General features: G+C 30.9%; 2 protein-coding genes and 1 non-coding gene across 3 annotated transcripts; all 3 read left to right on the top strand.

Annotated features, from left to right (window-relative positions):
• The first annotated feature begins 2,887 nt into the window (after positions 1-2,887).
• Positions 2,888-2,969, top strand: TRNAS-AGA. Its single transcript has one exon. It is a non-coding gene; the product is annotated as a tRNA-Ser (tRNA).
• A 1,217-nt stretch (positions 2,970-4,186) lies between these two features.
• On the top strand, positions 4,187-6,317 carry LOC111372003 (pentatricopeptide repeat-containing protein At5g61800-like). The gene is made up of 3 exons (XM_022994144.1): positions 4,187-5,287; positions 5,762-5,870; positions 6,202-6,317. The coding sequence occupies exons 1-3, from the start codon at positions 4,187-4,189 to the stop codon at positions 6,315-6,317; spliced, it is 1,326 nt and encodes a 441-aa protein (XP_022849912.1).
• A 6,113-nt stretch (positions 6,318-12,430) lies between these two features.
• LOC111372331 lies at positions 12,431-14,673 on the top strand. The gene is made up of 4 exons (XM_022994621.1): positions 12,431-12,522; positions 12,607-12,731; positions 12,832-13,116; positions 14,408-14,673. Exons 1-4 carry the CDS (start codon positions 12,505-12,507, stop codon positions 14,460-14,462), a joined length of 483 nt encoding a protein of 160 aa, XP_022850389.1. The 5' UTR covers positions 12,431-12,504; the 3' UTR covers positions 14,463-14,673.
• Positions 14,674-18,653: the final 3,980 nt, after the last annotated feature.

Below are 18,653 nucleotides of genomic sequence, written 5' to 3'. Positions count from 1 at the left end.
TATATTTTTCAAATTCTATTTTAAAATATATTCCCCATGATCCTGGTAATTTATTATAATACATATCTTGGTATACTTCTTGATTTTCATTACTATAAAATTGAGTATAATAGTAATCTTTGAATTCACAAGTATATTCTTTAATTTTACACATATCACAAATTGTTAGATTAATTAACTTAACTCTTGCATTGTCTTTTTCTCGTATTGCTTCTTCTTCATAATTTCTTAACCAATTTTCTCCTAAGAATTCATCTGCAATATATTCTACCAATCTTTCTATTCCTAGTTTATCTGATTTTATTATTTCTGTTTGTACATTTCTTTTTATTAATGATTTTGTATCACTACTAATTCCTTCCCACCAATTTCTAACATTTCCTTCAAAAGATGCAATTAAAAAATCTATTCACCTTTCGGTATTTTTCCATGTATCATCTTTATTATATAAAAAGAATAATATCATTGAGTCTGCCCAAGTTATTAAGGCTTTCTTAGTATCTATTTTGCAATCTAAGTCTAATTTTGTTCCTCCATGGTTAACAGGTTTATCATAATTATTATTTAATTCAAATCTATTACTATATTTATTTCCTTTGGACGGTTGTTTATCTCTTATTTTATCATAAAATTGCCTATATGGTTTATTATACATTGGAGCATAGCTTTCATCTGGATCTATTGATTCTTGTTTAGAGGTTCCTACAGGATTAGGTCCTCCTCCAGTATTCATTAAGATTTGGTATTCATCATCTATACTTTCTAGACTTAAATGATCAAAATTATCTATAAGTAGATCTAATTCTTCATTCATCTTCTTTGTCCTGATTTTCTTCAATTTTTTGTTTACCTAATATTTTTTCTCTAGATTCTTCTTCTTCTATTATTTTAGGTAATATATTTTTTCTAAACTCATCATCCATACTTCCTGTTTCTATTATTATATTTTTCCTTTCAATATGTTTTTTTCCTATTCTGGTTATTTCTTTTTCTATAAATTTTTTATCTACTCTATTATTTTTTTCTTCATTTTCTTTTAATTTCCTGACTTCAAGTTTCAATATATTTATATCATTTCTATCTTCTTTTATTTCATTCTTAATTTCTTGTACATCATTTATTAATGTTCTTATTAGATGTTTTAATTCTTCCATATGTTCACTGATTGACATTTTATTTATTTTTTTGATTGACAATAATAAAATACTACACACTCAGCATTTTTACATTCTTTTATCATTTTATCATACTTTTGTTTTATAATTTCAATACTTGTCAGTTCTTTTAATTTTTCATAATATCTTGCTTTTTCTTTATATCTTTCTTGTTTTAATTTTAATATCTGTTTTTCTTGAGTTTTAGTTATTTCTCCAGGTATTAATAATTCATCTAAAATTTTATTATTTATTAATCTTATTCTTTCTAACTTTCTATCTAAAATATTTTTAGTTTTTTTTCCATTATATTTTATGATGATTCATATATTTCTTTATAATACAACTCATTTTCAAATATTTCACAAATTATTTCATATGTACGTCTATCTTTGATAAATCCTATAATTAATTTATGTAATATTTGTTCCTTTATTTCTCTAGGTAAATTCCTAGTTATATATAATGTTATTATTTTTAGTTTATTAGGGATAGGGTTGTAAAATATATAACATCCTTTTTCTTCAATACATTGATAATAATTATTTATTTTTAAGATTTCCATGATCTCTATGGCTCTGATACCAACTCTATGGGTGCTACTATGAGCGAACAAAAATCTAATAATCTAATAATCAAAATATCAAAAATTTTAATCTCATAAATTTTTAAGTAATTCTTCAAAGTCTAATAATGTTTGAGAATTTATAATATCAATATCTGTTATCATATCTATGTCTGTTCCAAAAGGTATTTCATATTTTGAGATACTTTTCTTTCTTTTTGCCAATTTATCTATTATATCTTGTATATCTTTTATGATTATTGACCTTACAATTCCTTTAGCGAAATTTTCTAATAAGTTTTCTTTAAAACATTTTAATATTTCTTGTGATGCATATAATTGTTCTTGATATCCTATCTTATCAATTTCTTTTTCAAATTTAATTTCTTTTTTATTTTTAACAACCTTTTTTATATTATATGGTCCTCTCTTATATTTGGGCTTTTCCATTTTATAATTATTCATTAATAATTTTTACAAATTTTTAGAAAAATTATTTGTTAGATTTTTTAAGGATTAAAAAGAAACTTTTTATTATATAAAGGGTTGGTTGTTAAATTTTTTCAAGGATATTTTGGGTAGTTTCAAATTTCTAAAAAGTCAAAGGTCATTTTGGAAAAGGTTATATACTATTTGGGTCATTTTCATGTATATCCCACTTCATTTTCAGATGATTCTGACAATATCGTTAGTCAAAAGGGCATTAATTAATTTAAATGGGGAACATTTTTTCCCATTTTAAGTACCAAAATTGAGGAAAACTAAAGTAGCACACACTTTCTCAATTTAATACTCACCATAAAACCAACTTCTAGAAAAAGAGTGCATGTAGAATCTCGAAGTTCAATTATAAGGCAAACTTAAATTTACTAAACTCCTGTTTAGTACAAATTCAAGTCAAAATTAACCATTAATTTTATGAAGTTCACAATTTTCAATCACATATTTATTAAGTTTCTATCAAAATCTACGATAAATTTGATTTTAATCCTCATCAAATAGGAACTAACATAGAGCTGTTAAAATGCCATAAAATATTGAGCTCAAGAAACTCATAATTCTGTTAATTAACATAAGAAAGCTGGACAAATTCAGTAAATGAAAGCAGCATTTCTATATACGTTATATTATCATTTAATATGTTGGAGAAAACAATTTCTCCAACAAAGTGGACGTGCCGGAGTGGTTATCGGGCATGACTAGAAATCATGTGGGCTCTGCCCGCGCAGGTTCGAATCCTGCCGTTCACGCCTTTTATTTTAATTTCTTCTGGTAAATTTTATTCATGGTCATTGAAATTTTAAATTTTAATTGTATTGTATTGCTAAATTAAATTATCTCAATTCATTCATATAACTTCTGTTTCCATTTCTTCTGGCAAATTTTATTTATGGTCATCGAACGCGTTTAATGAAATTTTAATTGTATTGCTAAGTTTTAATATCTCAATTCATTCATTTAACCTCGATTTACTATCGAATTTTATGACTTATCGTCTTTCAAGTAAATAGAAATTATTATACATAATTATACGATAACTAATCTTTGACATAACCATTACTAGGTACCCTAAAAATGAAAATAGTAAAATGAAGGATATGAGAATATCTATGGAGGGAAAAAAAAAAAAAAATTTAACATGCATTTTAACAAATTTATTAAATGACATAGTAGTAGGTTAACATGTTCATAGTAATCATGTAAATCTTGGTTGCGATATGGTGGCCATTTAAGCAAATTTCAATCATTTGGGATATGATAAGTAACATAGCGACGGCAATTAAAACTAAAAATGAAAGTTTAGTAACCTAGTTCAATCAAATTAAACTTTAGCATTAAAAACTTATCCCTTATAATCATACGGAAGTAGAAAGGAAAGAAATCCAAATCCAAAACCTTTTCCTCAAATGGATGGAGAAACTATATTATGTTCATATTTGATGGAGATTAAAATCAGTTCTTTATTAAATTTTAATAAAAAGTGATGAAAAGTACGAATAAAAAGCAGTGGATTACATGAAATATATATTTAAAATTAATTGTTTAATTTTTTTAACCTACAAAACATGGCCATATTTCAAATACCATTTGAACACAAAAAATTACACCTCAAAATCTGATTGGAACGAGATTTCGAACCCTTTTGTCCTTCCTCGAGAAATCAATGCGCATAAGTTGCAAACAACAATCGCTCCTCGTAAACATCCTCAAACAAAAATGCAAAACCATAACACAAATCCAACAAGTCCATGCCCAAGCCATTTCAAGAGGCCTCCTTTCGCTCCACCCCACTCCCCTCTTCACTCAAATCCTCCATTCATGCACTTCTTTACAAATTTCATCCATTCAATACATCTCAAAAGTTTTCAATCTCATTCCCAATCCTTCAACTTTCCATTACAATATCATGATCCGGGCATGTTCTATACTCTTTACCCCACACACTGGCTTGATGTTTTTCATCAAAATGCGCCAAGAATCAATCCCACTTGATTTTCATACTTACCCTTTTGTTATAAAAGCTTGTGGTTGTTTGCAGAATGGGCTTTCACTTGCCAAAACCATTCATTCTGAAGTAGTTAAATTTGGATTCTCGGATGATGTTTTTGTATGCAATTCACTTGCTTGTATATACTGTAAAAATGGGGAAATTGAGCTTGCATACAAACTGTTTGATGAAAGTTTGTATAGAGATGTGGTTACTTACAATGTGATGATTGATGGGCTCGTTAAGGTTGGCGCGCTTGATAAAGCCCGTGATCTGTTTGATGAAATGTCTGAAAGAGATGCTGTTTCTTGGGGTACCCTTATGGCGGGGTACACGAAAATGAATCGGTGCAAGGAAGTTGTTGAGCTATTTGATCATATGATTGCTTCCAAGGTGAAGTTTGATAATGTTGCTTTGGTTTCGATGCTCTCAGCTTGTGCACAGCTAGGGGAGATTGAAAAGGGGAAGATGGTACATGAATATATATTGAAGAATGGGATAAGAATAGATTCATATTTGGGGACTGGCTTGGTGGATATGCATGCAAAATGTGGATGCATTGAGATTGCTATGGAGGTTTTTGAGTCTTGTGGAAAAAAGAATGTGCCTTTATGGAATGCGTTGCTTGTTGGATTGGCCATGCATGGCCGAGGAAATTTGTTACTTCAGTACTTCTTAAGAATGGTGGAAGATGGTGTACAACCTGATGGAGTGACCATTTTAGGAGTGTTAGTTGGGTGCAGCCACTTGGGGCTTATCGACACGGCAAAGTGGATTTTCAGAGATATGGAGAGTGTTTTTGGTGTCCAACGAGAGCTGAAGCATTACGGGTGCATGGCAGATTTGCTTGGTCGTGCAGGTTTGATTGAAGAAGCCATGGAGATGATCGAAGCAATGCCCATGGTAGGCGATGTGTTTGTGTGGGGAGGTTTGCTTGGAGGATGTAAATTACACGGGAACGTTGAGGTTGCAGAAGCAGCTGCCAAACATGTGATCGAGGTGAAACCTGAAGATGGCGGAGTGTATTCGTCCATGGCTAATGTGTATGCAAATTCACAGCGATGGGACGACTTGGTGAAGGTAAGGAAATTGAAGGATTCCAGATTCGGAATCAAGAAGAATGCAGGGTGTAGTTGTATTCAACTAAACGGGGTAAACCATGAGTTTGTATCAGGAGATTGTTTGCATCCTCACACTGATGCTATATATACAGTTTTGAATAAATTGGAACACCACCAAATCTAAAGCATTTTAACCATTGACTTAGCACATCTTCAAATTTTTTACTTCAAATTTCCTATATTCTTTGAGGTTGTTTTTGGGACACCAAATTAGATCAAAGAATTTAGTATAAAAATAGTTAAAATTACACAATACCATACTTTAAGTATTCAACATTCATATGGGAACTTTAATATTTTAAAAATCAGAAATTTTTTTATACTAATTATTTAATTTATGAACTAACCCTAACCCCCTTCCACCCCCACATAATTTCCCCCAAACCCATTCCCTCTCTACATCTTGTCGCTCTGGTCTCTCTCGCCTGTGAAGAATGGGCGGAGTTGGCGTCACACCTGTGTTGGCGTCGCACTTCTACTGTGGTTCCGGGAAGATGCTGGTGTTGGTGACATAGCTATGGTGGTGTGGGCGGCGCTGTTAGGTTCTATGAAGACACCGATTTTGTGGTGGTGATGGTGTTTGTGTGGTGAAGGTGTTGTGGTAGTGTTTGTGTGGTAACAGTGCCGTGGTGGTGGTGGTTTTTGTGTGTTAACGGTGCTGTGGGTGGCACTCTGGCGGTGGTGGTGTTTGTGTGGTGACGGTGCAATGGGCGGCATGTGGTGGTGATAGTGTTTGTGTGGTGGATCTGGCGGTTTTCGTGGGGTTTTGTGGAGGTAACTGTGAATCTACGATGGTAGTGATGGTTTTGTGTGGTGGTGGTTTTGTGGAGGTGACTTTGAATCTGAGATGGTGGTGTGTTGTGGTGTTGATAGGTTGTCATGAGGTGGTGGTGGGTCTGTTGGCGGCTGTGCTCCGTTGTGGTGGTGGCAATAATGGTGATGGTGATGATTGTGGCGGTGATCGTTGGTGGAAAGAAATGGGGTTGTGACCAATTAATTTGAAAATCTGTGACATACAAATAAATCGTGACTTGATTTGTGATAAATGAAATTAACCGTGACCAATTAATTTGATAATTTGTAATGAATAAATGAGCTGTGACCAATAAAAGTTGATTCTGTAACCTAAACATTTTTTTATTCGTGACCCAAAAACAATATGTGACCTATGAAATTTTTTATTTGTGACCGAAAAATAAGTTGTGACCAATAAATTGATAAGTTGTGACTAAAAATTAATTTGTGACTAATTAATTTTTTGATTTGTGATCGATGAACAAATTGTGATCGATGAACAAATTTTTTGAATTGTAATCGTAAAATAATTTGTGACATAAAATTTTTGATTTGTGATCAAAAAATAATAAGTGACTAATTAAATCGTTAATTTGTGACAAAATTGTATAGATCTGTGAGCTAATTATATTTAATTAGTAAAGTAATTAATTAATTAATTAAATCATAAATAAATTTTAATAAAAATCTGATTTTTGAAGTTTGAAATTTGTTTTCTTAATTTTGAAATATGTCATACTTAATCTCTTACTTATGAAATTTTTCCATAAAAATATATCGAACAGTACTAGAGAGATGGTGATATTATTGATTAAGGTTAATATTTCTGATTTTTCATTTAAAACAATGTCATTTACCACAATCTTCTTATTCAGTCTAAATCCAACCTCTACGTTATATTATATGGTTGATAGTGCAAATGATTATATTTTAATTCACCATAATACTATCTACCTATTGCTCTACATTATAATTTTATACAAAATTCCTTATACACTGCGAAATGCCAAAGTCACCCCAAGGACAATATAATTGTATACAAAATTCCTTATGCAAGATTCTCGTTGAGGTTTGTTCTTTAGCTAACTTTGCCTTGCAAACATGGTTTTAATGTATTGGAGTCTATGTTAATGGTATTAGAGATTGCACTTAAAAGGTGCCTATGTCCGAGGCCTTTAATGCTGATATTTGGACGAGGTTTCCAATTTTCTTTTAGCTAACTAATGGAGGCTCTGCGTTCCCTCGATAAGGAAAGCCTCGGTGGTCAAGGCATCTTTTTGTTTCAACACGCTTTGAAGGTCGGAGTGTAAAAATTCATTTTGTGACACATGAGAATGTAATGGAACCTTTTCGGACTTACATGAAGCCCAGGTGAACTACAATTTTTACAGCACGTAATGGTCATCTTGCACAATCAAATAAAAAAATATGACAAATACAATGCACTTGAAAAGATTAGAGCGAAAATTGAGATGGAGTTGAATAATATTTTTTTGTTTTGATAACATTAATGTTAACATAGGCATTATCAAAAGCGTATAGACTTTATCTTCGCAACAAAATTCTCCCAGTACACCCATTAAAATATTGAAAATATTTTGTTAATTGTATGGAAAATTAATGACATTAAATTAAAGGGTACTTAGTACAAAACATTCTTACCTTTTAATTTTATTGTGCAAAACTTTCCTACCTTTCGTTGCGGAAAAGCTCATTTTCATTCAATTTTTCAATAAAAAATATAAAATAACAAATATACCCTCTTATTTACATAAAACAAATAAGAAAAGAAAAACTAAATGACAAATTGCAAATATACTCTCAAACTTTTTTAAAAATTGCAAATGAGTCTAAATAAATAATTAAAAGAGTAATTAGTACAAAATGTCTCTGCCTTTTAATATTATTGTGTAAAACGTCCCTTTTTTTCAATTTTTTAACATTTTCACGCTTATTCTCACATTTCATTGAAAGGGGAGGTCTTCCACCCGCTTTTAGAACTAACAAAGCACAACACATATTGGAATTCTTTGTATTCTATCTGATGGGTCACTGCGACTGATATCCATTTCATTTACTAACTAGTACTAATACATTACATGCACCACTTTCAAAAAACTATTTACCCCTAAATCTTTGGTATATTCAAATTACCAGCTAGAGAAATGCAGGGCAGCAGCTCTCCAACCCACTTGAGTCTTGGGTGAAAATCATCATTTTAATTCATTTTTTTAATAAAAAGTTATAAAATGACAAATATACCCTCATATTTAAATAAAAAAATAAAGAAAAGAAAAATGGAGAACAAATTACAATTATACTTTCAAAATTTTCAAAAAAGTAAATATAAACTTCAAATAAATAATTAAAAACAAAAATAAAAAAATCACATTCTTTTTTTGAATTATTTATTGAAATTTATTTGTATTCTTTTTTTTTAAAAAAATCTGGGAGTATAGTTGCAATTTATTCTTTATTTTTCTTTTATTTAAATAGGGGGTGTATTCATCATTTTACAGCTTTTAATTGAGAAATGATGATTTTCGCAATAGCCATGTTTGAGCCATATTTTTTCAAAAAAAATACATTCTAAAACAGTGATTTGACATCATTTCAATCACATATTTTCAATAAAATAATATTACATTCAAATGAAAAACTTTTCTTTATTTTTTAACCACATATTTTTTATCAATACACTATTCAAAAATGCATTTTAAGGAAAATAATGTGGCTCAAACAAGGGCTTAATGTGAAAATAAGGATAAAAATACCAAAAGAATGAAAGCTATGAACATTTTGCACAATAATATTGAATGGTGAGAACGTTTTGTGCTAATTACCCTTTCTAACAATTTATTTGCACTCATTTATAGTTTTTTAAAAAAAAATTAGAGTATAATTACATTTTACATTTTTTTATTGAGAAATTAGATGAAAATGACATTTTTTGCAATGAAATATGAAAATAAGCATAAAAATGCCAAAAATTAAAGATAAAGACGTTTTGCACAGTAACATTAAAAGGTAATAACGTTTTGTACAAATTACCCTTAAATTGAATGATTTTTATGCATGTTACAAAACTTATCAATGCAATGGGCTATCACACAAATATATATTTTTTTTATGATTTTTCGCATACCACGGATTGAAAATCAATTAAAACAATGCCATAAATTTCTAAATCACTTATAATTTATATCTTTCTAACCATATAAATTTATAGAATAGTTACGAAGCGTACCTCTACTAGTAGGTTTGTACCTCGATTAAAGATATGTTTATATACTAGTGCACAATTTCTACCATGGGTAGTGTCATGTTTCACTATTCGATAATGTCGGCATTTTTTAGAATTGGAACATCGCAAATTGACAAAAATCGTGCATGGAGTATTGGAGCTATTAGGGTTAGGCAAATCTCCCTAACCAAACCGACCGAACCAAACCCGACGGTTCTTGTCAAATTAAATACCCGAACGGATATCTGAATTGAGAACCGACGGGTACGGTTCGGTTCTCGGTTCTGGACCAAGAACCGAAAAATCGAATAAGAACCGAATCTTTTTTTTTTTTTTTATGTATTGAGTAAATCAAATTTTTTTAATTTTAATTTTTTCTAAACAAATTAACAAATTAACAATTTCTAAATCTAAATTTTTGGCCCAATAATTAGTTTCATTTCTAATTTTTTTAATTTTTGGCCTAATTACCCATTTTATTGTTTCATTTTTTAGCCAAACAAGATCAAATCCACTAAATAACCCTAAACATATACACTAAAGTGCATAACGTTGTCTCGACTTTCGCACTCACTCTCGCAGCCTCGCTAATATTCCAAAACCTATACAATCGTTGGCCGACACTGTGATCTCTGATCGAAACTGTGACCTCCGCTGATCGAAACTTTGATCGTAGCGATCATTTGAACAAGGTAGTTTACTAGTCTCTGACATTCCAAAATCATTGAATGTATCATTAGTTTTATTTATATAATACTGTTATAAATATTAAAAAATTTAATTATAGTACAGAATCGAACGGAATCGAACCGAACCGAACTGAACCGAATGGAATCGAACCCGAACGGTTCCATAATTATATATGGACCCGACGATTCCATTTACTAGATACCCAAAAAGTTTGGTTCGAGAACCGAACCGGACCGACCCACACCCACCCTTAGGAGCTATTGAAGAATTGGTTAACATCTTCATCGGGTTCATGAATTTAGTATCAAATTTTGCACAAAATTTAGGAATAGAAACTACAACTAATAAAAAATAATTAGTACAAGAAAAGTTGAAATTAAAGAAATATTTGAAAACAAAGGAACAATTGTATAATAATTGCAAAATTATGAATAAAGAAACGAGAGTGGTATATTAACGATATTGAAATGTGATTAAATAGGCTTACCACCCATCGTTTTGTGATTTTTCTTTTATGTATACTCAACAATTAACACGGCATATGTGGATTTTTTATATGATAGGTTGAGTGTTGAGTGTTAAGTGTTAGAATTCACGAGTTGATCAGAAATATTCCCTTAATCTCAATCGTCAATTTTTTTATAACAATTACGTATATCCGATCTAATTATTCTAAATTGATTTATTTAACCCTCTCGAATTTAATCAATCCAAATCCAATTAAATCAACCCACCATATATCTATGTGAATTCAAATAAGCATTAATCAAGAGCATTCAATTGCCAAAGAACTCAATTAATTAACGTGACAACCATAAAAGTGTAAATCTAACTTTTATCCAAATTGCAAATTTTTACTATATACATGGTCTAATAAAATAACTAATCCATAGATGTAATTATAGTTCACAAATCAATGAATTAGTGATCAAGTCATTTAAGTTATTATAAAAAAGTGGAAAAATATTGAAAATCAAAACATAATTGTTATAATTAAGGTTCAAAATTAGGTTACAATCGTTTATCCTAACCAATTAATTAATTGTACATCACGGGAGAAGGAAAAAAAATACAAGAAAGAATTAAATTACACTATCGGATCTTGATGAAAAATAGAAAAAAAGATAAAAATCTTGCACCAAGCATCCGTCTTCTTCTTTTCTAAATCCTAATTTTTTTGATTGATTTCTTTTTTCTTTTTTTTTCCCCTTTCTTCAGCTCTCTCTTTTCTTATAATTAATATGAATTTGTATTCCAAGAGGCTTTCCTTGTTTCTCCCTTAATAATGGTATTTATAAAGCTTAATTTAGGTTTTAATTCATGCCTAAAAGTGTTAGAATTCGAAATTTAAGTCATAATAGGACTTTTGGATTGATGAATTTTAGTTTTGGGGACCTCCGTGCAATCACAAAATAGTTTTGGGTGAGATCATACAGTTTTTGGAGTTTGGACAACTTAATTAATTTCGGTCGCACCCTCCATTGCCCAGTAAAACTCTCATTGGTCACTGAACTTTCGTTTTATGTATTTTGGTCCCTATATTCAATAGATTGTTCAGTCCAAGTCATTTTTATTCTCAATTCAGCCTTCAACTTGTAAACATCTCATTTTAGTACCCCAACTTCCATAATTCGTCCATTTCTCATCCCGCACTTCAATTTTTATGCCCAAACTATCTACAGCTCTATGATTGGTATCATTTAAAATTAATCTGTCTCAAGTTCTGAAAATTTATAAATTAATCTTCAAAATTTTAAAATGTTGCATTTCACTTGTAGAAGTTGTGATTCTCTTCGAATTATTCCATTACTATTTTCAATTGACTGCAACGGGTAATTTTCAATTGCTCAGAATAAATTTTAATTCAGCTCAAAATAATCTTTTTTATTCTAATAATATTCAAGTTGAAATTTTTTCTTATAATTAACATAATTTACTCAAAATTAAGTAAGAATGAAATTGCGGATAAGTGCATAAACAACATTTTCAACGGGTAGATTAAGTCCTTGTTTGAACCCCATTTTTATGTTCAAATGATTTTGGTAATAGCGAATTTTTGGAGAATGTATGATTAAAAAATAATGAAAAGTTTTTGGGATTTATTCATAAATTATTTTATTAGTAAAATATGTGGTTAAAAGTGTATATAAAAAAATTTGAATGGTTGGACGATGGAAATCAAACGGTGGCTAAGTTTTGTTCGGGAAGAATCAGGTTGGGCGTGGCCGCGTGGGCGACGTGGGATGGAGAAATGACGTGTTTGTTCAAGAGGGTTCCATGATTATGCTGTACAATTCCTAATTGACACCTGTCCTTTTCCTGCATGTCTACGTGTCTCCCGAATCATCCACTCCACTCTATATAATGGTCTCTCTTTATATTTGTACACTCACTTACACGCGCTCTGGGAAGGAATTACTCTATACCTTGCCTTACTCTCACTCAAAATGGCTTTTAGATCCTCAGTATGGATTTTCAGGCCTGTGTATATATGTTTGTACCGTTCTTAATTTTTCCTCTTTTTCTGACTGATTTATTTTATTTTACAGGCTTACTGGAAATCTTTGTCGAATCGTCTACGAGGAAGTTCGAATTTTACGACGTCGACTTCTCCAAAAATGAAAGCATATTCTCCCGCAATTGATATGCTCAACTCTCCAACCATCAAATCGAAGTAAATTAATCAGTAAATTCATAGTGGAAAGCTATTTTTTTCCCTTAATTTTTCGATTTACTGAATGATTTTTACTTTATTTTTGGTGGGTTGGGTTCAGGGCGGCGAAGGGGGGTTTTGTGCCGGTTTTTGTGGCGGTGGGGATGATAGCGACGTCGGTGGGTTTTGGAATATACACAGCACTGCACCAACTAGCGAGGGCTCCTAATGTATTTGTGAAGAAGTCGAAAAGGGAAACTATACCGGAGGTGGTGGAGCCGGAGCACGTGGTGGAGGAAACCGATAGGTTTATCAAAAAATCGTTCTTCCGAAAGGTTGCCCATGTGCAGGACTCCGATCGCCATGAAATCATGCCAGATCCCATTCGAGGGGATATATTTACCAGGTATCAATCTACTGTATGGTGCTCTCGATATTTTTATTTTTTGATTTAATGATTTTATTTTTTATTTTTTTTAATAATCTCAAATTATGGACATTTTTGTTATTTTTTAGTTTCTTAGTATATTAATTGGATCATTTTTTTGTTATTTTCTAGTTTTTTAATATATTTTTGGTTAGCCCCTGACTATGGTCATTATTCTTTAAAAACAATTTTTTGAATAGGAATTTTTTGGAAAAATGTAGAATAATGTTATTTGCAATCTTCCTGCAATATGTGATCTATGTAGTATACATGTAATGGTTAGTTGCATAAGGTAAAACAAATTATTAATCGTCACATATCACATACAGCGATTACGACGGTGAACGATTGTAATTTTACTCAAAAGTATAATTAAAAAGTAAGAAAAAATTTTGAGTGTACATGAAAAAATATTTTGTGGTGTGAATATGTTGTTGAAAATTATTACCCAAAACAAAAAAATAGTTTTTAGATAAAAGAAATATAAAAATAGTTTTTAGATAAAAGAAATATTTTATAGTGCGAATATGTTGTTGAAAATTATTATGAATATGTTGTTGAAAATTATTACCCAAAACAAAAAAATAGTTTTTAGATAAAAGAAATATTTTATAGTGCGAATATGTTGTTGAAAATTATTACCTACAAAAAGTTTGTTCAGATAATTAATACATATATACATATATATGCATACATATATACATATACATACATATATATACACATATATATTTATGTGTGTGTTTAATTAGGGACGGATCCAGCATTGGATTAAAGATATATATATACATATACATACATATATATGTATATATGCATACATCTACATATATACATATATGTATATACATATACATACATATATATACACATATATTTATGTGTGTGTTTAATTAGGGACGGATCCAGTATTGGATTAAAGATTGGGCTACAAAATTTCAAAGTGAATACACAATAAATTGATTTTATACCCAAAAAAATAAAGGAGACCTTAAAAAAAACTTTTGGGCCTTGCTCGTCTTGTTTAATGTGTCATTTTATTATTTGACTACTAATTAATTTAAAAATTATAAATTATACGGTATGTGAATATGTTGTTGAATATGATTACCTAAAAGAGAGTGTGAAGATGATAGCTTGGTTTAATGTATCTTTTTTATTATTTGACTACTAATTAATTTAAAAAATATAAATTATGCAGTATGAAAATGAAAGAAAGTCTATTTTTATTTAATTATTTTTCTTTTTAATATTGTTGGATGGGTTGCAGGCGTCCTAGAGTGGAGACATTGAAAGATGTGGGAGTTGATCCTAAGGTGCAGTGACTTCAAGACGGTCGAACATTTCTCAATGTACATAGTTCAAAACCTAATAAATGAATTTCTGATGCGGAGCTTTGTGCCATCCCAACTAAATACCCTGAAATTATGACCCTATATTAGTGTGTGTATTATTTTTAGTGTATAGATGTGTGTAATATAGTTTTTCAAGTGTGTTACTTTTTTCACGTTATTTACCTTTGCTAGTTTTTTACGACGTTATGTTTTTTAGGGAAGGTGCGATACGATAACTATGCAACAGCCTATGCGTGATGTCATTGAACTTGTGGCTTAAAATAAGCTCTTGTTTGACCCATATTTTCAAAGAAAGAAAAAAAAATTTGATTGTTATTTTCAAACGTGGGTTCTACTTAAGAGAAATGAAGTGAAATATGGTGGTTGAAATTGATCTTCAGGGGTTAGAATTCTCATTTTTTGTGACTAAAAATATTGGCTCAAAACAAGGGTTGAGTAATTTTACATATTGTATGAAGCCAGATACAAAAATAATCTCAATTGGAATAGTTCAAGAGGGAGTTCGATACCCTTTTTTTTGCAAAAATGTATGGGAAATGTGTGGTTGAAAAATAAGGAAATTTTTTTTATTTACCTGTAATATTATTTTAATAAAGAATGTGGTTGAGAAGAAGAGATAAAAAAAATGCACTTAGAAAATAAAAAACTGGATGCCAAATGGGGTGCAAGTTTAATAATTAAATTATAAAAATTGAAGCAGAGCTTGGCTAATTAGAAAATGAAGCAGTGTGATTCATTACTCCCTCAAATTCGTTCCAAGTATCTTTGAATTCTTGGGCCCGATGCAGGGGTGGGCTTAAATTATTCTTCAGTGGGAAACGAAGAATTAGCTAAAACAAATTGAAAAAATTAAAAAAAAAAATTAAAAATTTAAATTTAACAATGTCGTCAATCCCACTCGTCGCTTAGTGGGTCCGTCCCTGACCTATGAAGGCGGGGTTTTTATTGTTCTTTGAGTACAAGGAATAATGCTGACTCTTAGAATAGATGACATATTTAAATATAAAATTATGTGTAACATTCTTGAAAATCATCTTCCTAAACTGTTAGAATAAATAACATATTTAAGTATAAAATAATAAAATAAATAGATATCGGCAAATGGATTTTTGATGAAAAGTGGATTATCTCCTATTTCATTGCTGAATATTTGAAATTGAATTTTAACACTTCCTTAAAGTTGGAACATAAATGTCAATGGTTCTCAACTCCCTTGAAACAATCACGTCCTAATGCTCTGATAGCGCGGTTTGATTGTCACAAAGAGAATAGATGGACATGACGAATCAATTCTAAGATCCTTAAATAAATACCTCAACCACATCAACTCACAAGTCATGGCTGCCATGGCTCTATATTCGACTTCTGTTGAGAATCTTGAGACAGTGGTCCAAAGGCCAATTCAGGAGTTTGAGTCAATACAGGCGATCGTTGACCATCTACCACCAGTCGCAATAAAATATTAAAAGGCCTTTTGATACCTCTTTTTTGCAAAAAAAAAAAAAAAAAAAAAAAGCATTTTAGAAAAGTAATTTGATAGAAAACATGTGATTAAAAATAAAGAAAAGTTTTGAATTTACGTATAATATTATTTTATTGAAGACTCTATGGATGAATTGAAGAAAGAAATAATGTATTTTAAAAAAAAATGAAATTGAACAAGGTTTAAAGTTTAAATATAATAATTATTTTGTTCAAACTGAACATATATAATTCTATTATAAGAATAAACAAAATTCATCAAATGACATTGTTGTTAAGTTTTGTATAATTCAAAAGAAGAACGCGGATTCGAATATTTAAAATTGTTTACATTAAAACAGTTAAAACCTAACAAATATTATTTTGTTAATTTTAGTAATACAATTTAAGATGTATCATAATGATTAAGCTTACAACAACCCTTGTAAGAGATCACATGTTCGAATCCCCATTGTCCGTCTTCTTATTGAATTTTGGTAAAAATTTTAGATTAAAAATAAGGGAAAATTGCAGCTAAGGCCCCAAACATTTCAAACAGTGGCAGACTTTCCTCTAACTTTTCAATCGTTGCAACTGTCACCCCAAACCTTTCAAATTGTTACAACTGAGGCCCCCAGTAGATGGTTTAAATCCAGTTTGCCATTAGTTGACCAACAAAATTAATTTTGATCACATTCTAATCAATTTTAAAAGGATAAAATAGCACTTTAATATTTTTCCCATAAAATAATAGAAAATATAAATCAAAAACAAAAACAAAAAAAAAAAGGAAGAGAAGAAAATAAAATAAAATAAAGAACTATCTTCTTCTTCACCCCTGTCCCTGCCCGCCCCATCCCATCCCATCCCATCCCATCCCAAAAAACTAGAAATCACCAAAAAATCTCCCCTCTTTCTCTATCTTCTCCTCTTCCTAGTTCTAGTGGAATTGCTCATCTTAGCAGTGGAAGATTTAGGCTAGGCAATGGCTGCTTATCCACTGGAAGCTGAGATGATCACTTTGGTTGGATCTGGCCAATTCTCAGCTCAATACCATTGATTTTTCATCTGTCAATTCCAATCTCATTATGCCTTGAAATTCAAATGGATTGCCTGATATGATGCAAATGATGTCAATAATGTTTTTGGCCAATCTTCAATGGGAAATTATGCAAATCTCTCTTTATCAACGTTGCCACCAACACAAAGACTAAAGGAAGAGGTAGGTAGTAAAGGGAGCACATTAATGGCGGATTTCCCAACTTTCTTTGTATTCTGAAAATGAAAACTAGCAAACAAAATCTTTGACACCCATGTTTGCAAATGCACTTCTCCAAAGGCAACTCAAATCTTTGGCATCCACCTTCTAATCAAGAGCAATGCTGGCTTTCACGGAGAATATGGAGAAAGAGAGGAGGTATTTTGATGATTTCTAGTTTTTCGGGGCGGGGCGGGGGTGAAGAAGGAGATAGGTCTTTTTTTTTTTTTTTTTTTTTTTTTTTTTTTTTTTTATTGATTTACATTTTCCATTATTTTATGAGAAAATTATTAAAGTACTATTTTGTCCTTTTAAAATTGATTAGAAGGTGGTTAAAATTATTTTTTTGGTCAACTCACGCCAAATTGGATGGAAACTATCCGTTGGGGTCTCAGTTGCAACGATTTGAAAGATTTAGGGTGACGGATGCAACGATTGAAAGGTTAGGGAAAAGCTTGCCACTATTTGAAAGGTTTGGGGCTTCAACTGCAATTTTTTCAAAGAAAAATACACAACAAATCCGTTAAGAAGGGATTTGAACCTAAGACTTTAAGTATGTTTATGCAGGCTCTAACCAACTCAGCTGCAAGGGATGTTTCAAATTAAAATCAATTATCAGTAATATAATGTAAAAATTTAATATATTGTTAACAAAAAAAATTTCTCCTAGCGCATCTAGCTAGGGCGGCTGACCTAACTCGCCACCACCTAGATTGGCCACTGCAATGGTCTATTTCTTGGTCTTCCACAATATCCCGTGATTAATCTTCTAATTGTCGAGTCCTAATCAACATTGCAATAGGCCATTTATTTCATGTTGTTCTGCTTTGGGAAAAATAAGTCTTGGCCTGGACTTCCTTTCAAATATTTGAAAACACTTATTACTGCATTTCTATACAGTCTAGTCATGGTTAAATAAATCAGTTTCCTATCTACCCTCCTGTATCGTGTTGAATTCTCAAGAGGCTCACCTTCTATTGTAGTCAACTTGAGGTTTTGTTCCATTAAATAGCTCACTGGAATTGCTCTAAGTAGTGTCCAGCACGTATTTTCTTTGTGAAATGGCTTTTAACTTTTTAAGTGTGCTATTTTCAATCTTCAAAGGTCTTTGGTCTTAAATTGTTTATTAGGAAAATTTTTGGGATTAATAATATCTCCTTCATCCTCTCTTGCTATCACTGTGTCGTCAACGTGTATAAGAACAGTTAGGAAAAACTTGTGGTGCGCTTTGTAAAAAGTGAGTAATCTGCTAGATATTGTACAAAATTTGCCTTGCAAATGGCTTTGAAGAATTTAGCATACGAGTTTTCAAGTTCTGTTTGAGGTCATACAAGGACTTTCGAAATCTACAAAAAGTGTTGTGTGGGGGGAGGTAGCATATAAATCTCTTCTTGTAAGTCTCCATGTTAAAGTACATTTTGCGTGTTCATTTGGTGTGGGGA

This window comes from Olea europaea, chromosome 23 (genome assembly GCF_002742605.1).
Source record: "Olea europaea var. sylvestris chromosome 23, O_europaea_v1, whole genome shotgun sequence".
Taxonomy (NCBI): Eukaryota; Viridiplantae; Streptophyta; class Magnoliopsida; order Lamiales; family Oleaceae; genus Olea; species Olea europaea.
This window is presented reverse-complemented; position numbering and strand designations above follow the sequence as displayed.

Coding starts and splice junctions, on each gene's coding strand:
- LOC111372003 (XM_022994144.1), top strand. CDS start 4,187: ATGCGCCAAGAATCAATCCCACTTGATTTTCATACTTACCCTTTTGTT. Junction 5,288..5,761: donor GATGGGACGACTTGGTGAAG/GTAAGGAAATTG, acceptor TCGCCTGTGAAG/AATGGGCGGAGTTGGCGTCA. Junction 5,871..6,201: donor GGTGTGGGCGGCGCTGTTAG/GTTCTATGAAGA, acceptor TGGTGTTGATAG/GTTGTCATGAGGTGGTGGTG.
- LOC111372331 (XM_022994621.1), top strand. Junction 12,732..12,831: donor TCTCCAACCATCAAATCGAA/GTAAATTAATCA, acceptor GGTTGGGTTCAG/GGCGGCGAAGGGGGGTTTTG. Junction 13,117..14,407: donor CGAGGGGATATATTTACCAG/GTATCAATCTAC, acceptor GATGGGTTGCAG/GCGTCCTAGAGTGGAGACAT.